The sequence below is a fragment of the Phodopus roborovskii genome, unplaced genomic scaffold, assembly GCF_943737965.1.
Source record: "Phodopus roborovskii unplaced genomic scaffold, PHOROB, whole genome shotgun sequence".
Classification (NCBI taxonomy): Eukaryota; Metazoa; Chordata; class Mammalia; order Rodentia; family Cricetidae; genus Phodopus; species Phodopus roborovskii.
The window spans coordinates 48,767,360-48,786,826 of NW_026126433.1; the positions used below are offsets into that span (position 1 = coordinate 48,767,360).

At 40.5% G+C, this 19,467-nt stretch overlaps 2 protein-coding genes across 2 annotated transcripts in view; one reads left to right on the top strand and one right to left on the bottom strand.

Annotated features, from left to right (window-relative positions):
* Nucleotides 1–987: 987 nt before the first annotated feature.
* Tfb2m (transcription factor B2, mitochondrial) lies at nt 988–16,440 on the bottom strand. The gene is made up of 8 exons (XM_051186399.1): nt 16,110–16,440; nt 15,173–15,261; nt 12,647–12,797; nt 9,511–9,659; nt 5,010–5,099; nt 3,816–3,878; nt 2,962–3,122; nt 988–1,249 (listed from the first exon to the last, which is right to left on the bottom strand). The coding sequence occupies exons 1-8, from the start codon at nt 16,420–16,422 to the stop codon at nt 1,072–1,074; spliced, it is 1,194 nt and encodes a 397-aa protein (XP_051042356.1). The 5' UTR covers nt 16,423–16,440; the 3' UTR covers nt 988–1,071.
* A 204-nt stretch (nt 16,441–16,644) lies between these two features.
* The window catches only part of Cnst (consortin, connexin sorting protein), an 86,452-nt gene continuing 83,629 nt past the window's right edge, over nt 16,645–19,467 (top strand). Inside the window, exon 1 of the mRNA XM_051186395.1 lies at nt 16,645–16,902. Coding sequence (XP_051042352.1) covers nt 16,660–16,902 — 243 coding nt within the window. The 5' untranslated portion in view covers nt 16,645–16,659. The remainder of the gene's footprint in view (nt 16,903–19,467) is intronic.

Consider the following 19,467-nt stretch of genomic DNA (forward strand, 5'->3'; position numbering starts at 1 on the left):
TTCTCTGATCATTCAGGTTCTTACCCCAGCATCTGACTCCTGAGTGTTCTTTACAGATATCAGATACATGCTTTACCTGTCCCTGACCCCACCACCACCCAGGCTGGTCTCCAACTCTTGTTCACTCAACCTTCCCACCTCAGCCACTGCTGCAGTGGCAGAGGCACACCACTGCACTTAGGTCCTCAAATTTCAATTGCAGACAGAATTACTCACTGAACGCACACTCCCTGCACACAAAAGAACTAAGGTGAATAAGTTTGGAGTCCATTTAGCATTTCTCTTATGCACTTAGAGACAAAAAACTATAAAATACTATGCAAAATTTTTATTTCTAAAAAAGTTAAAACATACTAAAATTTAAACATTACATTGTATAGTACCTGATAATCCATTTCAACATACTGAAACATAAACTTTCTGAAATAAGTTTAAAGTGGCTCACATACACTCACTACACAGTTGAAACTGGTATTGAACTGATGGGTCTTCTATCTTCCAGGACTTGCACCCCATGGCTGGTGAAATCAGTTTATTTTATAAGCTTAATAGTACAGAAACTGGAGGAAGATGCAAGCAATGGCAATGGAGAAAATTTCAATATTTAAAGATGTTTGACCAAAGGGATTTTTGGTTTTTTGTTTTGTTTTGTTTTTAAGTAAACTAAATTACAACTAGGAGTACCTTATACCTATTGACCTTTACAGTAAATAGATTTCTTTTTTAAGTTTCATGTGCTGAGGAGCAAAACCAGAACCTTGGACAATTAGGTATGTGTTCTACCATTATCTACAGCAGATAGTAATTTAAAACAAAACAAATTTGATTCATCAAATTGACAACTTAACTTTCCATTTTATTCAATTTTGAATAAAACTGCAATCACTGTTTTTTTCCAGTGCATCAAAGGTATCAACTTCAGAAGAAATTCTTTTCCTCATTTGTGCCAAACAAGGATAGTTTCTCTTCTGTTGAAAGTGCATGAACTTCTTGAAATTCAGTTTTTATTTGTCTCATAATTTCCAAATAAATAGATAAACATATGTAGTTCATGGCTTATAGACTGCTTTCCTAGAGTACAATATCCTCCAAGCTCTCATCATAGACCCATTTAAAGACACAATCTTCGGAACGCTCTATAGTTTCAAAAAGTCTTTTGAAGTCTTGAGGATACATTTTAAGTATTGTCTCTCCAGGTTTTATTCTCACCTGCCTCAGTATGTCAATAGGCTCAACAGTACTCAGTGAGCTGAAAAGGAAAAATCAAGAAAACATGCTTAATTCCCTTTCACATAACTGTCAGTTAAATCCAACAGCCACCCCCTAAGTTCAATTAAAATGACTAGGATACATAATTAAATTTATTTCAGCGTTTATATATATATATATATATATATATATATATATATGTATGTATGTATGTATATATATATATGTATATATGTATATATGTATATATGTATGTTAGCTCTCTGTAAGAGATGATTTTGAACTCCTACCTTACCTCCCAAGTGCTGGGATTATAGGTATGTACTATATCATACTTGGTTTAGATAAGAAATATTTAGGTAAAATAAATGTTAAAGCCTGTAATCTCATCATTCAGGAGACTGAACAGTTATTCCAGACTCAAGTTCATAGAGACCCACCTGCCTCTGCCACCCAAGTACTGGGGATTAAAGGCTTGTACCACCATGTGTATGAGGTTTTTTGTTTTGTTTTTTTTTAGTTTAATTTTTTTTGTTTTTTTTTTAAGTTATGTGCACATGAATGCAGGTGCCTACAGAGGTTAAAGGCATGAGATGGCCCTGGAGCTGGGGTTACAGACAGTTGTGGGCTACCTGATATGGGTGCTGGGAATTGACCTCAGGTCCTCAGGAAGAACAGTGTGTGCTTTTAACCACTGAGCCATCTCTCCAGATGCAGTGTATGAAGTTTTTTTTTAAAAGTTAGTTTTACTCTATAACTCAGTCTGGTTTGGAACTTACAATATAGGCTTTGAACTCATGTGACTAATTCTTCTGCCCTAAGGTCCTGTGAGTTGAGATTATGGGTTTGTCATTTATATGTAAATAGTGTGATGGTGCACATCTACACATCTATAATCCCAATACTTGGGGAGTAAAGGCCAGAGGGTCAGAAGTTCAGTCATCTTTAACTGTACCAAAAGTTAAGCTAGCCTGGGCTATCTAAAATCCAATCTCAAAATAAATAACTAAACAAATACATTAAAAATAAATATTTCTAGTCAGCAGAAGCATTAAGGTTACATGGTAAATGATGATTAATTAAAATAACTATTTTAACACTTTTTATATCTTCTGACAATACTTTAGGGACTGCTAGTTACAAGGCGAATGGAGAACACGCCCCATCCACTGGAGAGATGGCTCTGCGGTTAAGAGTTTTTACTGCTCTTCCTGGGAACCTGAGTTCAGCACCTACATAAGCAGCTCTAGAACTCCAGCTCCAGGGGATGCAAATGCTGTTCTGGCCTCCACAGGAATAACATGTGCACATACATAAAAAACAAATACAAAGTGAAAAAAGGTAAACTAGCCTTTGAGTATCCTAGATTCTGCTGCTTAAAGATGAAACAAGGTCAGAGGGATATGGAAACAGAATGCACAACTGGGAGAAAGGTTTTTTTTTTGTTGTTTTTTGTTTTTTTTTAATCGCTTTTAAATTTTATCTTATGGGTAGGTGTGTGCATGCTGTGTGTGTGGTGCCCATAGGGGCAAAGTAGGGGGTGTTGTTAGAGCCCCTGGAACTGGGATTATAGGCAATTGTGAGCTGCTTCTCAACCATCTCCCCAGTCCAGAAGGAAGTATTTTTAACAAGTAAATGAAACACAGGCATACCTTACTCTAAATCATAGTGTGAAAATCCACTTTATAACACAGGAGATAGTCACATTAAATCACTACTTTTATAGTTTGTCTTCACTGAATTTCTTCTTACCGTAAATGTTGTATTATTGGGGAACTGCGCTTCCCGAAGCAGTGTTTGACCATGTGGAAAAATATATCATAGTTCAATGGACTTAAGTGTTCTGTAAATAAAGATCTACGAGGAGTCATTTGAATAAAATATAGATTTTGTTTCATTGATCTGGATGATTCCTAGAGAGAAAATAATTTTTGTCAGTCATATACTATTACCAGGGTGAAGCACTGATCCTTACTCCTTCAAACCACTTGCTGCACATCCTCACATGTCTCTGGGTTTTTTAACCGATGGCCTAACACTTTGTAGCCAGTGCCATGTCAGAATTCTGAGCAGACAGTAATCTAGAAGGATGAAATTTTTATTCTGTATATGACAAAGAGCAGTGTTGCTTACATTCGCCATAAAACAGGTGATGGGAAGAAGGTCCTACTCCATTCCTGGGCGGAGGGGCAAACCCAATGATTGCCTAGAAAACCACTCACCACCTCATGGGCTGGGAGCACAGACAGAATCCTTTATCTAACCCAGACAGCTAAAGTGACAGGCTTGTGACTATAGTAAAATCAGAGCCCAGACACAACACCAACATGAACTGAGTTCCTGCTGTGTTTGAGGAACACCACCAGCAGACCCAAGAATACAAAAGTGTTATTGATTAGTCTTTTCCTTATCTTTTTCTAAACATACATCTACTGACTGTGTGTACACACAGAAGTATGCATAATTTTACTACTGAAAAATTTAAATTAACACAGAAAAGATAATCTTTCTTTTCTTTCTTTTTCTTCTTGCCATCTCTCTAGCCTCTGAAGAAAAGCTTAAAGAAAACAAGCATGATGAACAGGAACAGCATCGCTGTTTCTTACCCCAAGCTTTGAGTCTTCTGAGCATCCATTTTCAGTATGTACACTAAATGACGACCAAGGTTCCTGGAGGAAGAAAACAGACAAGATTTTTTTTGGTAGGTCTCTGTGGTACATACGCACATGGACATGTGTGTGAAGGTCGTAGGTTGCTTTCTCATTCTATCCATATTACTTTTGAGTAAGGTAAGGTTTTCTCCCTGAACTGGATCTTATGGTTTCTGTAGGACCAGCTGGCCAGTAAGCCCCAAGGATCCTCCTGTCTCTGCCTCCCCAAGCCCTGGGGTTAGAGCCATGGGCTTCTTTTTACATGGGTGCCGGGAATTGAACTCAGGTCCTTGTGCTTGCACTATAAGCACTTTACCAACTGAGTCCTCTCTTCAACACCAGGACATTCTCTCTAGTTTACAGAGATCTCAAATGAGGCCTAAGGCTCCTCAATTCTGTTAATTGGTTCTCATTAGTCAAAACACACATAATGAAACCCTGTCTCATAAAACAAAGCAAAATAATATTCACTATATTAAAGAAAAAAACCGAAAAGACAAGAAAAGCATACAAAAACAGAAGAATAAAGTATGTCACTAATGATTTCTGGGCTATAGAACTACAGTACTGATTCATAAAATTTCCTTCTTGTAGAGCATGCCTCAAACAAACCAAGTTTCCTACTTTCTTGTTTTATTTTTTTGAGACACAGTTTCTTTGTATAGCCTTTGCTATCCTGGAATTAGGTCTGTAGACCATGCTGGCCTTGAACTCAGAGATCCACATGCCTCTGCTTCCCAGTGCTGGAATTAAAGGCGTGTGCCAACACCACTCAGCAAATTTCCTAGTTTTATTATGAGCTAGTAATCATATTATTTTTATGACTAGAGAAAAAAGATGCCAAACAAGTATCAGCATTACTCAACCTTCAAGAACTGGTGATCGTAAATGCCTTTAATCTCAGAAAGAAGGATGGAGAGGCAGGAGGATCTCTGTGAATCTGAGACCAGCCTGATTTATGTAAGGAGTTCCAGACCAGGTAGGGCTACATAATGACACCCTTTATTTCAAAAAACCTAAACAAGTTGGAAAATAATGACATTAAATCTTTTAATAAATTAATTTTTTAAATTAACTTTTAGTGCATGGTCTGTGCTTACCAGCTTCTGTGGTATAAATTTCCCCTGGCATCTGACACTTTTTACTCACCATTTGAATAAACTTAATTTCACAAGCCACTTGCCAAAGTACACTCAATACTTGATATAAATCTGGCCTCCTAGGAGTCGCCATTAGTCTCTAGTGAAAAAAACAAACAAACAAAAAAAAGACAAATTATGTTACATAGACATAATCAATATCAAATGTTGGATCTTAACTTTAACATCTTAATAGCATCTAGAAATTTAAATGAAAGATGAGGACTGGCTAGGTGTGGTGGTGCACGCCTTTAATCTCAGCTCTTAGGAGACAGAGGCAGGTGGATCTCTGAGAGTCCCAGGACAGACAGGACTACATACCGAGTCCCTGTCTCAACAAACCAAAAAGATAAGAACTAAGTACAAACATTAACCATAAGTATTTCTAAGCAGAGTTTTCATTTTTGAAAACCCATGGTATCAACATAAAACTGACTGTATGGGCTGGGTTGCTAAGAGCCCTTGATGCTATTCTTCCTGAGAAACGGAATTTGGTTCCTATTACAGACAAAAGGCCACTTGGAACTCACAACTGTAAGCTATTAAATCATGAATCAAGAATTGTTACACCTATAACTCCAACACCTCCTAGGATCTGTCAAGTACATGCACACATAGCCATAAATACATACATCTAAATAAAAACATAGACAAAACAAAACCACCGGCCAGAAGGAGGGCTTAGCAGTTAAGAGCCCTGGATGCTCTTGCCAGAGGACCCAGGTTCAATTCTCAGGACCAATGTGACATGTCACAATTATCTGTAACTCCAGACCCAGAGGAGCCAATGTGCTCACCTGACCCTCTCAAGCACTACATGCACATGGTACACAGACATACATTCAACAAAATCTCAAAAAAAAAATACTACATATGAAATTACTTTTAATAATGTGACATTTCAGAGGGAAATCTTATTTAAGGAAAACTAAAACAAAAACATGTGTAATGACCAGACATGGTAGCAAACACCTTGTAACCTCAGCACTAGGGAGATTAAGGCAGGGTTCCTTTGAGTTCAAGGCTGGCCTGGGCAACATAGTGAGCTCCATTCCCAGCCCAGGTTACAGAGCAAGGCTGTTTCAAAAACTAACAAACACAAATAGGAAAAAGTTATCATTTAGCCACAGACACAATTAAGACAGAAACAATTTCTAAACTATGGATTCAACAACAATACAACAGAACAGCATGTACTATGGAGAAAGATAGGTATGTTAGAATTATATATTAGGTGAGCTACTAAATTGTGCATCAAGAAATGTTATGGCTGAGAATGGCGAGATGGCTTATTGGGTAAACCTGATGACCTGAGTCCAGTCCCTGGGACCAACATGGTAGGAGAAAATAACTCCTGCAAGTTTTTCCTTGACTTTCACACAGTTAACAATGATGTGCATGAGTGTCAGTGAATTTGGGTGTACACACATACACAAAATAAATGTTTTTGTTGTTGTTGTTGTTTTGAGACAGGGTTTCCCTGTGTGGCCCAGGCTGTCCTGGAACTCACTCTGTAGACCAGGGTGTCTTCAAACTCAGAGATTCACCTGCATTTGACTCCCAAGTGCTGGGATTAAAGGGGTGCACCTGCTGGACATTAAGGATGGTACCATCAGTGAATGGAAGGATCCCATGGAAAAGTCCATGTTAAAGAAGCTGTAAGCAAGACAAAATTTTGGGCCTCATATAGCCCAACCTGGTCTACAACTACATATTGGAGGATGACCTTGAATTCTGATCCTTCTTCCTCTACCCACTAGGTGCCTCCCAAATAATTGGATCACCGGTTTGGCCACTGTGGCCAACTTACAACCTGATGAGCACTGTTATGTCCCTTGCTCTCATTTTTTGTTTATATATTATATATGTGTATTATCTACTATCACTTTACACAGCTAGCCAATATTTACTATCTGGGTGAGGACACATTCCCTCATTTCTTGTACCACTTTTCCTTCCAAGGGTCCCTTTATGTACAAATGGGCACTGTTAATTATACTGGGGTAAAGTTTCCCCCAGGAAGCACTGTGGTCCATTAGCAGGTTCTAACAGCATCGTTCAGGGATGCAGGGTGCCTTCTCACTAAAAAGGAGAAAAGCAGAGCCTGCTGTCCCTGCACCAGACTCCCAAAGAGCAGACTAAAAGTCAAACTTGAGCCACTTGGACTTGAGTTCTACACCACCAAGGTGAACCCATGTTGTTTATTTTACTTTTCCCAGAAGCTAGGGACAGCCAGAGTTCCCAAAAAAGCCAGGCCAAACTTGCCAAGATAATGACAGTTCATCTGAATTAATCTTCATACAACAAAGGTCATCTAAAAGAACATGGTGGTAACCAATTTGCTATTTTTCTATCATTTGGTATCCCTGTTTCTGCTTTAGGAATATAATTGTGAAATGACCAAGCAGCTACTGAGTTTCAGCTTAGCTTTCTCCCATTCTCCACTGTCTTACAGGGTCAACATCCTCTGATGTTTTTATTGGAACACATATTCTATTTTTGGTGGAAAGAAGTGTTGATATACCCTTCTATCAAAGATAAAGTTAGTCAGGGTGATGAAAAAAATAAAAAAGGATAAGGGATTTTGGTAGAATGTGCTTCAGGAACTATATACCAATGATTGGTAAGTAAATAAAAAAGATGTCCAACACAGCTAGCCATTAGGAAAACACTAACACAATGAAAGAAACGGTACTTCAACCAACTATGAGACAGTGTCAAAAATACAGAGGAAAGGTCCAATGAGCTGATGTAGCTGGGCAAGCTTGCCAGCTTGGTTTCAATCCTTGGCACACACCTCTAACCCCCACACATATGGTGTGGCATGTGTGTATCCACACTCACACACTAGTAAGAAACACAAAATTAGCTGAATGTGGTGGTGCATGCCTTTAATCCCAGCACTTGGGAGGCAGAAGCAGGAAGATCTCTGTGAGTTCAAGCACAGCAAGTCCAGGACTGCTAGGGTTGTTACACAGAAAACCAATAGTCAAAAAACAAGCAAACAAAAAACAAATTAAAACAAACAAAAAGAACTTCACAAAATTAAATAAACAAACAAACACACACAAATATGATAGGGGGAAAAATCTAAAACCGTGTGCACTACAGATGGGAAAGTAAAACAGTGTATCTAGCAAGGAAAGTAGTATGACATTTCCTTAAAAATTAAATGTAGAATTACCAAGGAGCAATCCAAGTTCTACATATATGAATCAAACCCCCCCCCCCAAAAAAAGGGCTGGGGAGACAGCTCAGGTGATACAGTGTTTGCCACAAAAGCCTGAGGACCTGAGTGTGGTCCTCAGAACCCATGGAAAAGCCAGGTACAGAAGCTCACACCTGTAACTCATTGCTCAGAGGCAGAGACAGGAGGATCCCTGGGGCTTACTGGCCAACTAGCCTAGACAAATGGCAAACTAAATATCCTAGGGAGGGACCCCTCTCAAATAAGTAGATCAATGAATTAATAAAATAGAGATAAAGAAAAAGTAGATGGCTCCTGAGTAATGACAGCAGAAGCTGATCTCTGCCATTACACATCCACCTGCATACCACCACTGTCACAACCTGAAAGCAAGAACTTATATGTGTGGCAGCTTTATTTATAATATTTGAGAGGTGAAAGCAGCTAAGTGTTCTTTCATGGATGAATAGATAAATTTTAGTGAGTGCATACGGCAGAATAATATTTGGCTCAAAAAGAAAAAAAAAAATGAAGTTTCAACACACTTTATCACAGATGGAACATGAAGATACCATGCTAAGTGAAATAAGCCAACCACAAAAGGACAAATGTAGTATGACTCAAAGCCAAGCTCACAAGATGGTGCCAGGATAATGGTTCCTAGAGCCTGAGGAACTGGGAACATGGGGAATTAAGTGTTCAGTGGCATAGCTAAAGAATTTTGGGTGGGCTGGGAGATGACTCAGTGGTTAAGAGTACTGGTTGCTTTTCCAGAGGTTCTGAGTTTGATTCCCAGTCACCACATTGCGGCTCAGAACCATCTGTAATAGGATCTGATGCCCAGAAAGACAGACCACTCACATACATTAAAAATAAAAAAGGAGCTAGACAGCAAGTACTGGATATATACTATGACTATATTTAATGTCACCAAACTGTACAAATAATTAAAACTCTCAAATGTCAAGGGCTCCAAATTAAAAATTCAGCTGAAGTTCCTCAGAGGACTACAGCATCCTTGCTGGGCATTGATAGTGAAGGCCTTTAATCCCAGCACTCGGGAGGCAGAGGCAGGCAGATCTCTCTGAGTTCAAGGCCAGCCTGGTCTACAGAATGAGTTCCAGGACAGACTCCAAAGCTACACAGAGAAACCCTGTCTTGAAAATCCAAAACCAAAATAAATATATATATATATATATATATATATATATATATATATATATATAGAGAGAGAGAGAGAGAGAGAGAGACAGAGAGAGAACAATTACAGCATTCTCTATAGCACTCTCACAGTAGCAATACCAGTTAGCTGTTGACAACCCACCTGGAATTCTTTTTCAGTAACAAACAGATTCAGTTCTACTCGTCCATATCTGTATATAGACTCGCAGGAATACAGATCAAACAGAGTTTTCCAAAGTATTCGTCTTTCTAATTTACTTGGTAGGATTCCAAATACTTTTATAGGAATACCTGTTAGGGATACAAACACAAGTTTCTTAAAACTTTTTCCTATGATCACATTTTACTGATGCAAAGTAAGTTAACAATGGTGACTCTATTTCAGTTACAGGTATGATGTGCTAGAATCACCAGGGAAATAACTGATGACAGCTGGGTAACATAATTAGAAGAAGTGGCTAAATGCCCCCAAAATGTCTAGTCTAGTAATGAAGGTAAAATGAGAAACTACAGAGCTAGGGAGAGGATGGGTCAGAGAAGAGTTTACTGTGCAGGCATCAGAACCTGATCCCGATCCCCAGGGTTTGCTGTTCAGTCTACCTAAATAGGTTCCAGGTTCAGTGACAGATATGGGTCATTGAGAAGGACACTCAACATCAAACTCTGGCTTCCACATGCATACACATGTACTTATATGTGCACATATGAATATGTACACATACATAAAGATGGAAATAAAGAAAAACACAAAAGTTGCTATGCTGGCTAGTGTTTTAAGTCAACCTGACACAAGCTAGAGTCATCAGAAAAGAGAAAGCCACAATTGAGAAAACGCCTCCATACGATCAGACTGTAGGCAAGTCTATAGAGCATTTTCTTAATTAGTGATTGATGGGAAAGTCCAGCCCATTGTGGGTGCTGCCATCCCTGGGGCTGATGGTCCTGGGTTCTATAAGAAAGCAGGCCTAGCAAGCCATGAGGAGCAAGCCAGTAAGAACTTCTGGGCCTCTGCATCAGCTCCTGACATCAGGTTCCTGTCCTAATTTCATTCCATGACAAACAGTGGTGTGTAAATATAAGCAAAATAAACCCTTTCCCTCACAAGGTGTTTTGGTCATGGTGTTTTATCACAGCAGTAGTCACCTAAGACAGTTGTCTACAGCAATGACAGAAGGAAGAGATAGTAGGAAAAAATACCCTTTCCTCTTGGCAATCATGGGAGTAACCACACTACACCATTTGTAAAAAGGTTCTGTATTTCTTTACCTTAGCTAAAACTGGTTCACTGATATCCTGCAGTTCCTATTGTTACCCGTTTCATTTTTTTCCCCTTATCTCAACCAGCTCAATACGAATCATTATCTACCTTTTTCCTTTTCATGCATACTCACAGTGACTAATATCTTGATACACAACATATCCTCAGTGTTCCTGTACTTACTAAAATGATTGGCACTTAAGGGGAATTGTGTATTTGACTGTTATTATATGTTAATAGTGATAGAGATTGTTTCTACAGACACTGTTCTACTTTTAGGGGTATATTAGGGATTGTAAGTATATCCAAAAAGATCAAAAGAGGATACCGATAGAATCCTGGACAAATTCCATGAGACTACAAAGGGCTTAATGAGATAAGATTAATTACAAATATAAATTTCAATTCAAAAAGTAGATAGAAATACTTGAAAATTAAACTCAGGAAGTCAAATAAAAATCTCTGCAGAAAGCCTTACTGGTAGAACAGATCAAAGTAAAGATGCAATATCTGGGCTTAGGACAAAGTAGAGAAATTGGAACATTCCAAAAATGATAAGAATAAATTAACTGGAAGGTAGCACAGAACATTTGAGATCTATGGAATACTATAAAAAAGACAAAATCTACAAATCATGTGCATAAAAGAATGAGTCATGCTAAAGGCACAGAAAATGCTTTAATTAAAATCATAGCAAAAAGTCCTGAATCTAGGGAAAGACATGCCCATTCAAGCAATAATGCATTTAGAGTACCAAACAGACAAGACCAGAACCTTTCCACCTCATGATAGTCAAAATGCTCAGCGGGGTGAAGTGGTACATGCCTTTAATCTGGGAAGCAAAAACAGGCTGATCTATAAGTTCGAGGCCAGCTTGATCTACAAAACAAGTTGCAGCAAGGATAGCCACAGCTACATATAGAGAAAAAAACCCTGTCTCAAAAACAAAACAAACAAAAAGAGCGAGTGGGAGCTCACTGCCTCTGGATCGATAGCTGGGGAACCTGCCCAAGACCAAACTAGACCCTCTGAATGCAGGTGGCTGTTGGGTGGCTTGGGCAGTTTGTTGGGCTACTGGCGGTGGGACCACTATATATCCCTAGTGCATGAACTGGCTTTTTGGAACACAATGCCTATGGAAGGATGCCTTGCTTAGTCTAGAAACAGGGAAGGCCTCAGTTCTGTCCCAAATGATGTGACAGACTTTGATGATTTCCCACGGGAGACCTCGCCTCTCTGAGGGGTGGATGGGAGGTGGCAGGGGGATGGTGGGAAGAGTGAGTGGGAGGGCAGGAGGGAGAGGGAAATGGATTGGTATGTAATTTTAATATAAACTAAATTAAATAAATATATAAAGAATCTTAAATAAAAAGATGGTTTGGGAGTGGCACTATTAAGAAGTATGATCTTTCTGGAGTAGGTGTGGTCTTATTGGAGGAAGTGTGCCACTATGGAGGTGGGCTTGGAGGTCTCATATGCTCAAGTCACACCCAGTGAGACAGTTCACTTCCTGTTGCCTTTGCATCTGCACGTTGAATTCTTCAGCACCATGTCTGTCTGTACACCACCATTCTTCCAGTCACCATACCCCCTGACATGATAATGGACTAAATCTTTGACACTGTAAGCCACCACCTCAATTAAATGTTTTCTTTGATAAAAATTGCCATGGTCATGGTGTCTCTTCACAGTAATAGAAACCCTAAGACAAGGTGATATGAAAGGGAATTTATATAAGCAATACATATTTAAACATGTATTTATATGAAAAATCTTATGTAATGCAGTACCATGTACAAGAATATATACACTTAAAATCAATAACTAAGCCCTCCTAATACACAACTTTTCCTGTACAGAAATAAAATGGTTATTTATATGCAGAAAGAAGGAATGACATGCTTAGTGTAAGAGCAGTTGCTTATTAAATGAAAAATCTAAATTTCACTATATATTACATATACATCTAGTAAACAAATGAGCTATATCGGTAAAGAAAATGCTGTTTATAAAGAATTACCTGCTGACCAAGGAACTGGATTTATTCCCAAATTCTGAAAAATGACACGTGAATTATATTCTGGTTTTAACACTTCCTGATGTCTAGGATCAATTTTAAAGAAGTCACTGTGAACCACTTGTAGCAATCCATCCAAATTCATCCTTAAGGACTGAAGAGACAAGGAGTAACATCAGAGATCTCATCATGTACACCATGCTACAATCCAAAGCTCTTATCTCAACAATAAGTAAAAATCTTAAATAGCTTGAGCACACTGCAGGACATCTACAATTTCATCACTCAGGATACTGACACAGGAGAATTACAAATTCGAGAAGGGCATGGGTTACACAGTAAGTTTAAGATCAGCCTATCTCTGATAAAAATGCAAGGGCTGGGAATGTATAAAGTTTAGTGACAGAATATCTGCCAAACATTCACAAGGCCCAGGAAGGCACTACAGTACCTCAAATAAAATAAATTCAAAGATTTTATGTGAAGGTACAAACATTAATATATCTCAAATTTAACAGAGGAACTAAAAATCAACTGTCGCAGGAAAAACATGATCAAAGTGAAACAGTTTTCTAAGAGGTCTGAAACAAAAGGAACCTTCCTTCCTCAGGGGCCTGTGGGGCTCAGTAGTACAGTACTAAGAAAGCATGTACAAGGCCATGGATTCAACCACCAGCACCACATTAAAAAATAAAACCAAGCCAGGCGGGGTGGCGCACACCTTTAGTCCCAGCACTCAAAAGGCAGAGGCAGGTAGGTGAGGCCAGCCTGATCTACAGAGGGAGTTCCAGGACAGCCAGGACACATGGGGAAACCTTGTCTCAAAAAGCTGAAATAAAAAACAAAAATCACCAACTAATTTTCCTTTCTTTTTGTTAACTGCTTTCCATGTTTATAAAGTTGTCTCCTTTGGACAGTGTGGGGAATGTTAAAACAGGGTCTCACTAGGTAGCACTGGCTGGCCTGGAACTTACTATGTAGATGAGGTTGACCTATTTGGGTGATTCTTCTGCCTCTGCCTCCTACATACTAGGATTATATGCACTTAGGAGACAGAAGCAGGATGAGGCCAACCTGATCTACCATGGGTCGCTCTCTCTACTTTTGGGGGGAAAAGTCTATGTAGTCCTGTCTGGTCCGAAATTTCCAATGTAGACTAACTTAGCCATGGAACCTAATGGCTCTTCCACTGTGCTGGACTTGTGGGATTAAAGGCATGTGGCACTTATCTGCCAGGCTCACGGTCACCATTGGGGTTTGTACAGTAGACCTTCTTTATGCTAGACCAACTAATTGTCCTACCACTGAGCATAACTGTACCAAGAAATTGGCATAAATAGGTGTTTTCTAAATTAATTTCTTCTCAATGGGTCATCTGTAAAAGACTTAGAAGCACTAAAACAACCATTTGGGGAAAAACAAACAAACAAACAAACAAAAAAAAAAAACAAAAAAAAAATAAAAATAAACACCAAAACCCAGCACTCTGCAACTGCATTTGACCATATCAAACCCCGTTTTTGCTACATTTTAAGTCTTAACTAACTCAAGAGTTTACGCAGACCCACTAATAAACCTTAACACATCCTTGAATTTTAAGCTCACAAAAGGCAGGGACAAAGCACAGCCGACCAAGATGAACACACAAGCTTAGTGAACAATTACAGATCACTCAGCTATACTATAAAGGAAGGGGAATATGTGATATGTTCCCTCCTGGTCTTAGGGGAACAAACTATACTCATTTAACAGAAGGTAGGTTACCAATTGAAAAGTGTAACATATTTACTAGCTGCAGCTTTATGTAACAAGTGGTTCTATCTAGATTTAGAGGAAAGTACCAATTTTATGCTTACAATCAATGAACAATGGCTGCTATGTGGGGATGAACTTGCATAAAGAGTGTGATCTACTATAACCAACCAAAGGTGGGAACAGACCCCAGGCCTGTGTTCAGCTTCTTAGCCTCTTTTGTGGTTGTGCATCTCTTCCTTCTGGACAGAGGGTAAGGGCTTGGGGGAAAAAAGGATTTAAGATCTACTATAAAATGAGGTGGGTCAGAGACTATCTGTACAGGCAGCTCACACAGAAAGCTAACAATAATCACAAGCTATGTCTTGCTTTGCTGTGAGATGGTCCTAGTTTCTATGACTGCCCTGTGGGAATAGGAGTTCTGGTCTCTAAGGCTCCATTTGAAGGACTAAGGTAAAGAGATAGGGAGGCAGAGATACCTTATTTCTGAGGCTATAGCTGTAAGTTTCCAATTGGCTGTTATTTAAAAACCCCCAATATGTCAATGAGTCATACTTTAAAATATCATTTCTGGGCCCCCATAGGAAGCAGAAAACAGATCCCAGAACTCCCAAGCTTTTAGTTATTCAACAAGCACTAGAGACTCAATGGGTCCCAGTCTTAGACATGGTTCCTAAAAGTCTTTAAGAAGAAATTATGTACTTAATTTCACTTCTCTAACCCACCCAAAGTCAGTGACTGGAACAACAAATTACTTTAGGAACATAAAAATAATACCTTTAAATGTGGAATAAAAGACTTTTCACTTTCAAAGACAACCACTCTGGCACCAGCTTTAAGTAATGCCTCAGTCAGGATTCCAGGTCCTGGTGTATTAACAGGAAACAAACAAACAAACAAACTTTATTTGCAAAATAAACAACATGGTCAGTCTCTGTCTCTCTTTCTCTTCCTCCCTTCCTTCCTCTCTCTTCCCCCCTCCACACTATATAGACAGAGCTGGCCTCAAACTCAGAGATTGGCCCGGTTCTGACTCCCAAGTGCTGGGATTAAAACTGTGTCACCAAGCCCAGTTTAATATATATTTTTCCGTGTGTGTGTGTGTGTGTGTGTGTGTGTGTGTGTGTGTGTGTGTGTGTGTGTGTTGAGACAGGGTCACTCTATATTATCCTGACTGTCCTATCCTACAACTAGCTATGCAGACCGGGCTGGCCTTTAACTCCAATATCAGCTTGCCTCTCAGGCATTAAAGAAGTATGCCACCACAACCTGGGCATAGTCTCTTTCAAAGACTTTTACACAAGTTACACAAGTTTAAAATCTCACAACATTCCTAGATATGACTCTTTACATTTGTAAAAAAATGATTAGGTAGTTAACTTAAGCCCACAACATAACAACAGGTAAATAACAGAGCATTCCAGGATGTCAGTGACAGCAAGACTTACCGTCCTCAACAAATCTCACAATTTCTAGAAGAAAAACCACTATTTAAGATTGCAGCTTACTTCTCACTCATAGACTATCTGAATGTTTAGAGCCGGGCGTTGGTGGTTCATGCCTTTAATCCCGGCACTCGGGAGGCAGAGGCAGGCAGATCTCTTTGAGTCCGAGACCAACCTGGTCTACAGTGCTGGTTCCAGCACAAAGCATTACAGACAAACCCTGTCTCGAAAGACATAAAGATTAAGAGCAAACCTTCTGTCCATCTCACCTGGATTGCACTCTAGAAAAAGTTGACGGGACGGGTTGTGGTACCCGAGCAGGTTTCGTACCAGGTTCTTGGCCATTTTCCTACATGCTACGTAACGCATAGGCTCGGATCGAATCTTGGGTGCAAAAAAGGGTGACTCTTCTAGGTCAGGATCAAATAACGGCTGCATGTAGAAGTCAGAGAAGCCACGACAGTGCTTCGCTTGCCAGTCCTTCCGCGTCGCAGCTCCAGACCCCAGAATGCAAGAGCGACCGGGACCAGCAAACATCGACAGCGCCAACCGCGAAGGCAGCCCCATCGCCGGGCCCCACATCCTGCTCTAACGTCCACCACAACCACCAGTTAGGTTGGCTTCTGCCCAAAGCAAGGAGCACCACATTCCACGTGCAACAGTACTCCGCCTCAGTGGGCCGGGCGGAAGAAAACACTACAAACGGCGCATGCGAACTCCCGAGCCCCAACCTTTTCTTCACTCGCTTCCGCTTCCGCCCAGGCTCCGCCCCCAGACGCCTAGGAGTGGACTATCCGGGTGTGTCCGGGTTGGAACTCTATGGTCGCCCGCCCTGGGCGCTTCCTCTCTAGCCTCTCGCACTCTATGCTCCTCGGTCCGGCGGCCAGCCGGGAGGGGCGCGCGGAGGGAGGCGGGGCGGGAAGGCTGGTGGTGTCCGATCCTCCGGAGCCGCGGGAGACCGGAGCCAGCTGTGTGACAGCTCGTCGGCCGCCATGTCAGCAAGCGGGGCTGGAAACAGACCCGGCGCACGCCGGTAGCCCTTGCGTGGCCTCGGATGCCCAGGTGAGAAGAGCAGCCGGGCTGCAGGGGATCTGCCGGCTCGCCGCGGCCGGGGAGCTGGGGACACTCGCTTGCTCCTCCCCGGGCGCTGTCCTCCCCGGGAGTTGCAGCGGGTCGCTTCTCATCCGTCCCCTCTCGGGTATGCTGTTGTCGCGCATCGCGCCAATTTCTCCGCGCGCCTTCGCCTCCCCGGGGATCCTGCGTCTTCTACTCCGCGTCGGTGTCTCTGCTCCGTGGCCCGTCTCCTGTGCTCGCTTTCCTGCGCGTGGTTATTATTTGCCCCCAAACCTTATTTTCCCTCCACCGTCACCTCTTTGGTTGTCAGGAGCCGCCTAGTTGTATCGCTCCTTGTCCTCCCTCTGGGCCAACATTTTATCTTTTCTTTTTAATGTGCATGTTTGCGAGACTTAAATTTAGAGCTCAAAAAAAAAAAAAAAAAAAAAAAAAAAAAGATTTGAAAGCTTAAAATTCTTTGCTATGTTTAAAGGGATTAAAGCCTTAGGAAGTGTCTTTATTCTTCTGGGTAAACTTAGTTAAGCACATTGTACTGTAGAATGCAATTTAAAAGGCCGATTGCAAATACTAAAAATAGGATGCTCTAATGGGAATTTTGGCAGCCTTTGGGGCAACGTTAGAAGATCCGATTCTTTGAGAGTGATTTCAGTATTTGGGGGATCAGACTCAAAGCTTTGCCCATTATCCTTTCCATCAAGGCAGGAAGAAGGGACAGCCAGTCAACTCCCTAGTTTAAAATATGTACAATCCTTTCTGCTTACTCCGCTGACAGCATAATTGAGCTTGGCATTTAAATGCACAAGGAAAGAGTTCCTGAGGAATGTGTCACCTGCCAAGTAGCCTGAACATTATCCTTAGCTGATGAAACTCAAGGACATTGACACCTGAAGATGGCCTTTTTAAAATAAGTTAGTACAGTGTAGGTAGGAGGTATTAACTGTTAAGTTGTTTCTTTAATATTCTTTCCTCAATGAAAATTTTGTAGCCAGGCATGGTGGTGAAAACCTCTAATCCTAGCATTCAAGACTGAAGCTCCACGAATTTGAGGACTGCCTGTGATGCGTTATGAGTTCAAGGCTGATTTAGGATATACTCAAACCATGTCTTGGCAAAGGAGAAAAAGAAAGATGATCACACACCCCCCCCAACACCCCCCCACGCCGCCCCCGCCCCCCCCCACAAATGAGCATTTTGATAAACTAGAAGTAGTCTAGAGTTACCCCTCCCAGAGCAGTATTTTAACAAATGAATATAGAAAAATGATTTTATATATGAGAGCAATGACAAAGTTCACTTACCAAGTATATATCCTTGAGTTTTTCACGTTTAAAATAAGCCTCTTAAGGCAAGTGTATATATAGTGTAGCTCAGTGGTAGACCATTTGCTTCTTAGCATATATTAGGCCCTGAAATCCATACCTGGCATCACAAAAGGTAAATATGCTTAACACTGTGGGAAAAGCACATTTTTTAAAATTTCATGATGCCTGTGGACAACAGAATAATCAGTCCTAGAGAACTTAGGGCAGTGTTTATTTTGTGTTTTAGCAGTTAGCTGAAGAGAAGTTACATTCATTTAGCCTTTTCTCCCCCTCTCCCCTCCTTCATTAGGGGCCAAACCCTGGGCCTTGCACAAGCTAGGCAAATGATCTGCCTCCAAGCTATGCCTCAATACCTTATTTTGGTTTGTGTATAGGGTAAACATATGTACATGTTTGTGTGTGCATGTGTGTGTGCCCTGTGTGGTGTGGTGTCAGATGACTTCCTCGGTCATTGTCCACTTTACTTTTCTGAGACATGTTCTGTCCCTGAACCTGTCTCTAACAGATTCTGTAAGCTGGCTGGCCGGCCAGAGCGCTCCAGTCCCCTAAACACTGGGGTAGTAGATTTGCATCTTTGGGCATCAGAACTCTGCTGTTCATGCTTGCAAATGCTTCACTGATTAATTCCTCACCCTTGGTCTTTTGAAAGACTGACTGTAATTTAAACTAGTCTCTGTAATTTAAACTCCATCATCCTCCTGCCGTAACTGGGATTGCAGGCATGTGTCATGTGCTCAGTTGTTTCCATTTTCATAGTGTTAATGGCTTACTTATTTGTGTCTGCAAGTACTTGAGTAATACAGAAACCACCCCCACCCCTAGGGCTCCAGATACTAGAAATGAAACAGTCATTTCACTTTTAAAATTATTTTTGTTTAAAAAAATGATTTTTGTTTTTTTTGTTTTGTTTTGTTTTGCAAGACAGGGTTTCTCTGTGTGGTCCTGGCTTTCCTGGAACTCACTTTTTAGATCAGGCTGGCCTCAAACTCAGATCTGCCTATGAGTGCTGAGAGTAAAGGTGCTCACCACCATCACCCAGCTTAAAATGAATCTTATAATCAGCATTTAGAATTACCTTTTTAGAAAAACTTAGTTAAGGTATTTGTGATCACAGTTGTGTTTTTTGTAATCTGTCCCATTTTTGCCCCCTTGAAGTAATTTTTCTTCCTAATAGTGCTTGTTGGTTACTTTATGGCTGTCTTTATATTATTTTCTTACTAAGTTATCATAA

Bases quoted from the DNA above. Each gene is read 5' to 3' on its own strand.
- Tfb2m (XM_051186399.1), bottom strand. From the start codon at position 16,422: ATGTGGGGCCCGGCGATGGGGCTGCCTTCGCGGTTGGCGCTGTCGATG. The intron at 9,660-12,646 runs GTAATTCTTTAT...TATCCCTAACAG, and splicing joins TCCAGTTCCTTGGTCAGCAG to GTATTCCTATAAAAGTATTT. The intron at 1,250-2,961 runs GTAAGAAGAAAT...TTTCCTTTTCAG, and splicing joins CCAATAATACAACATTTACG to CTCACTGAGTACTGTTGAGC.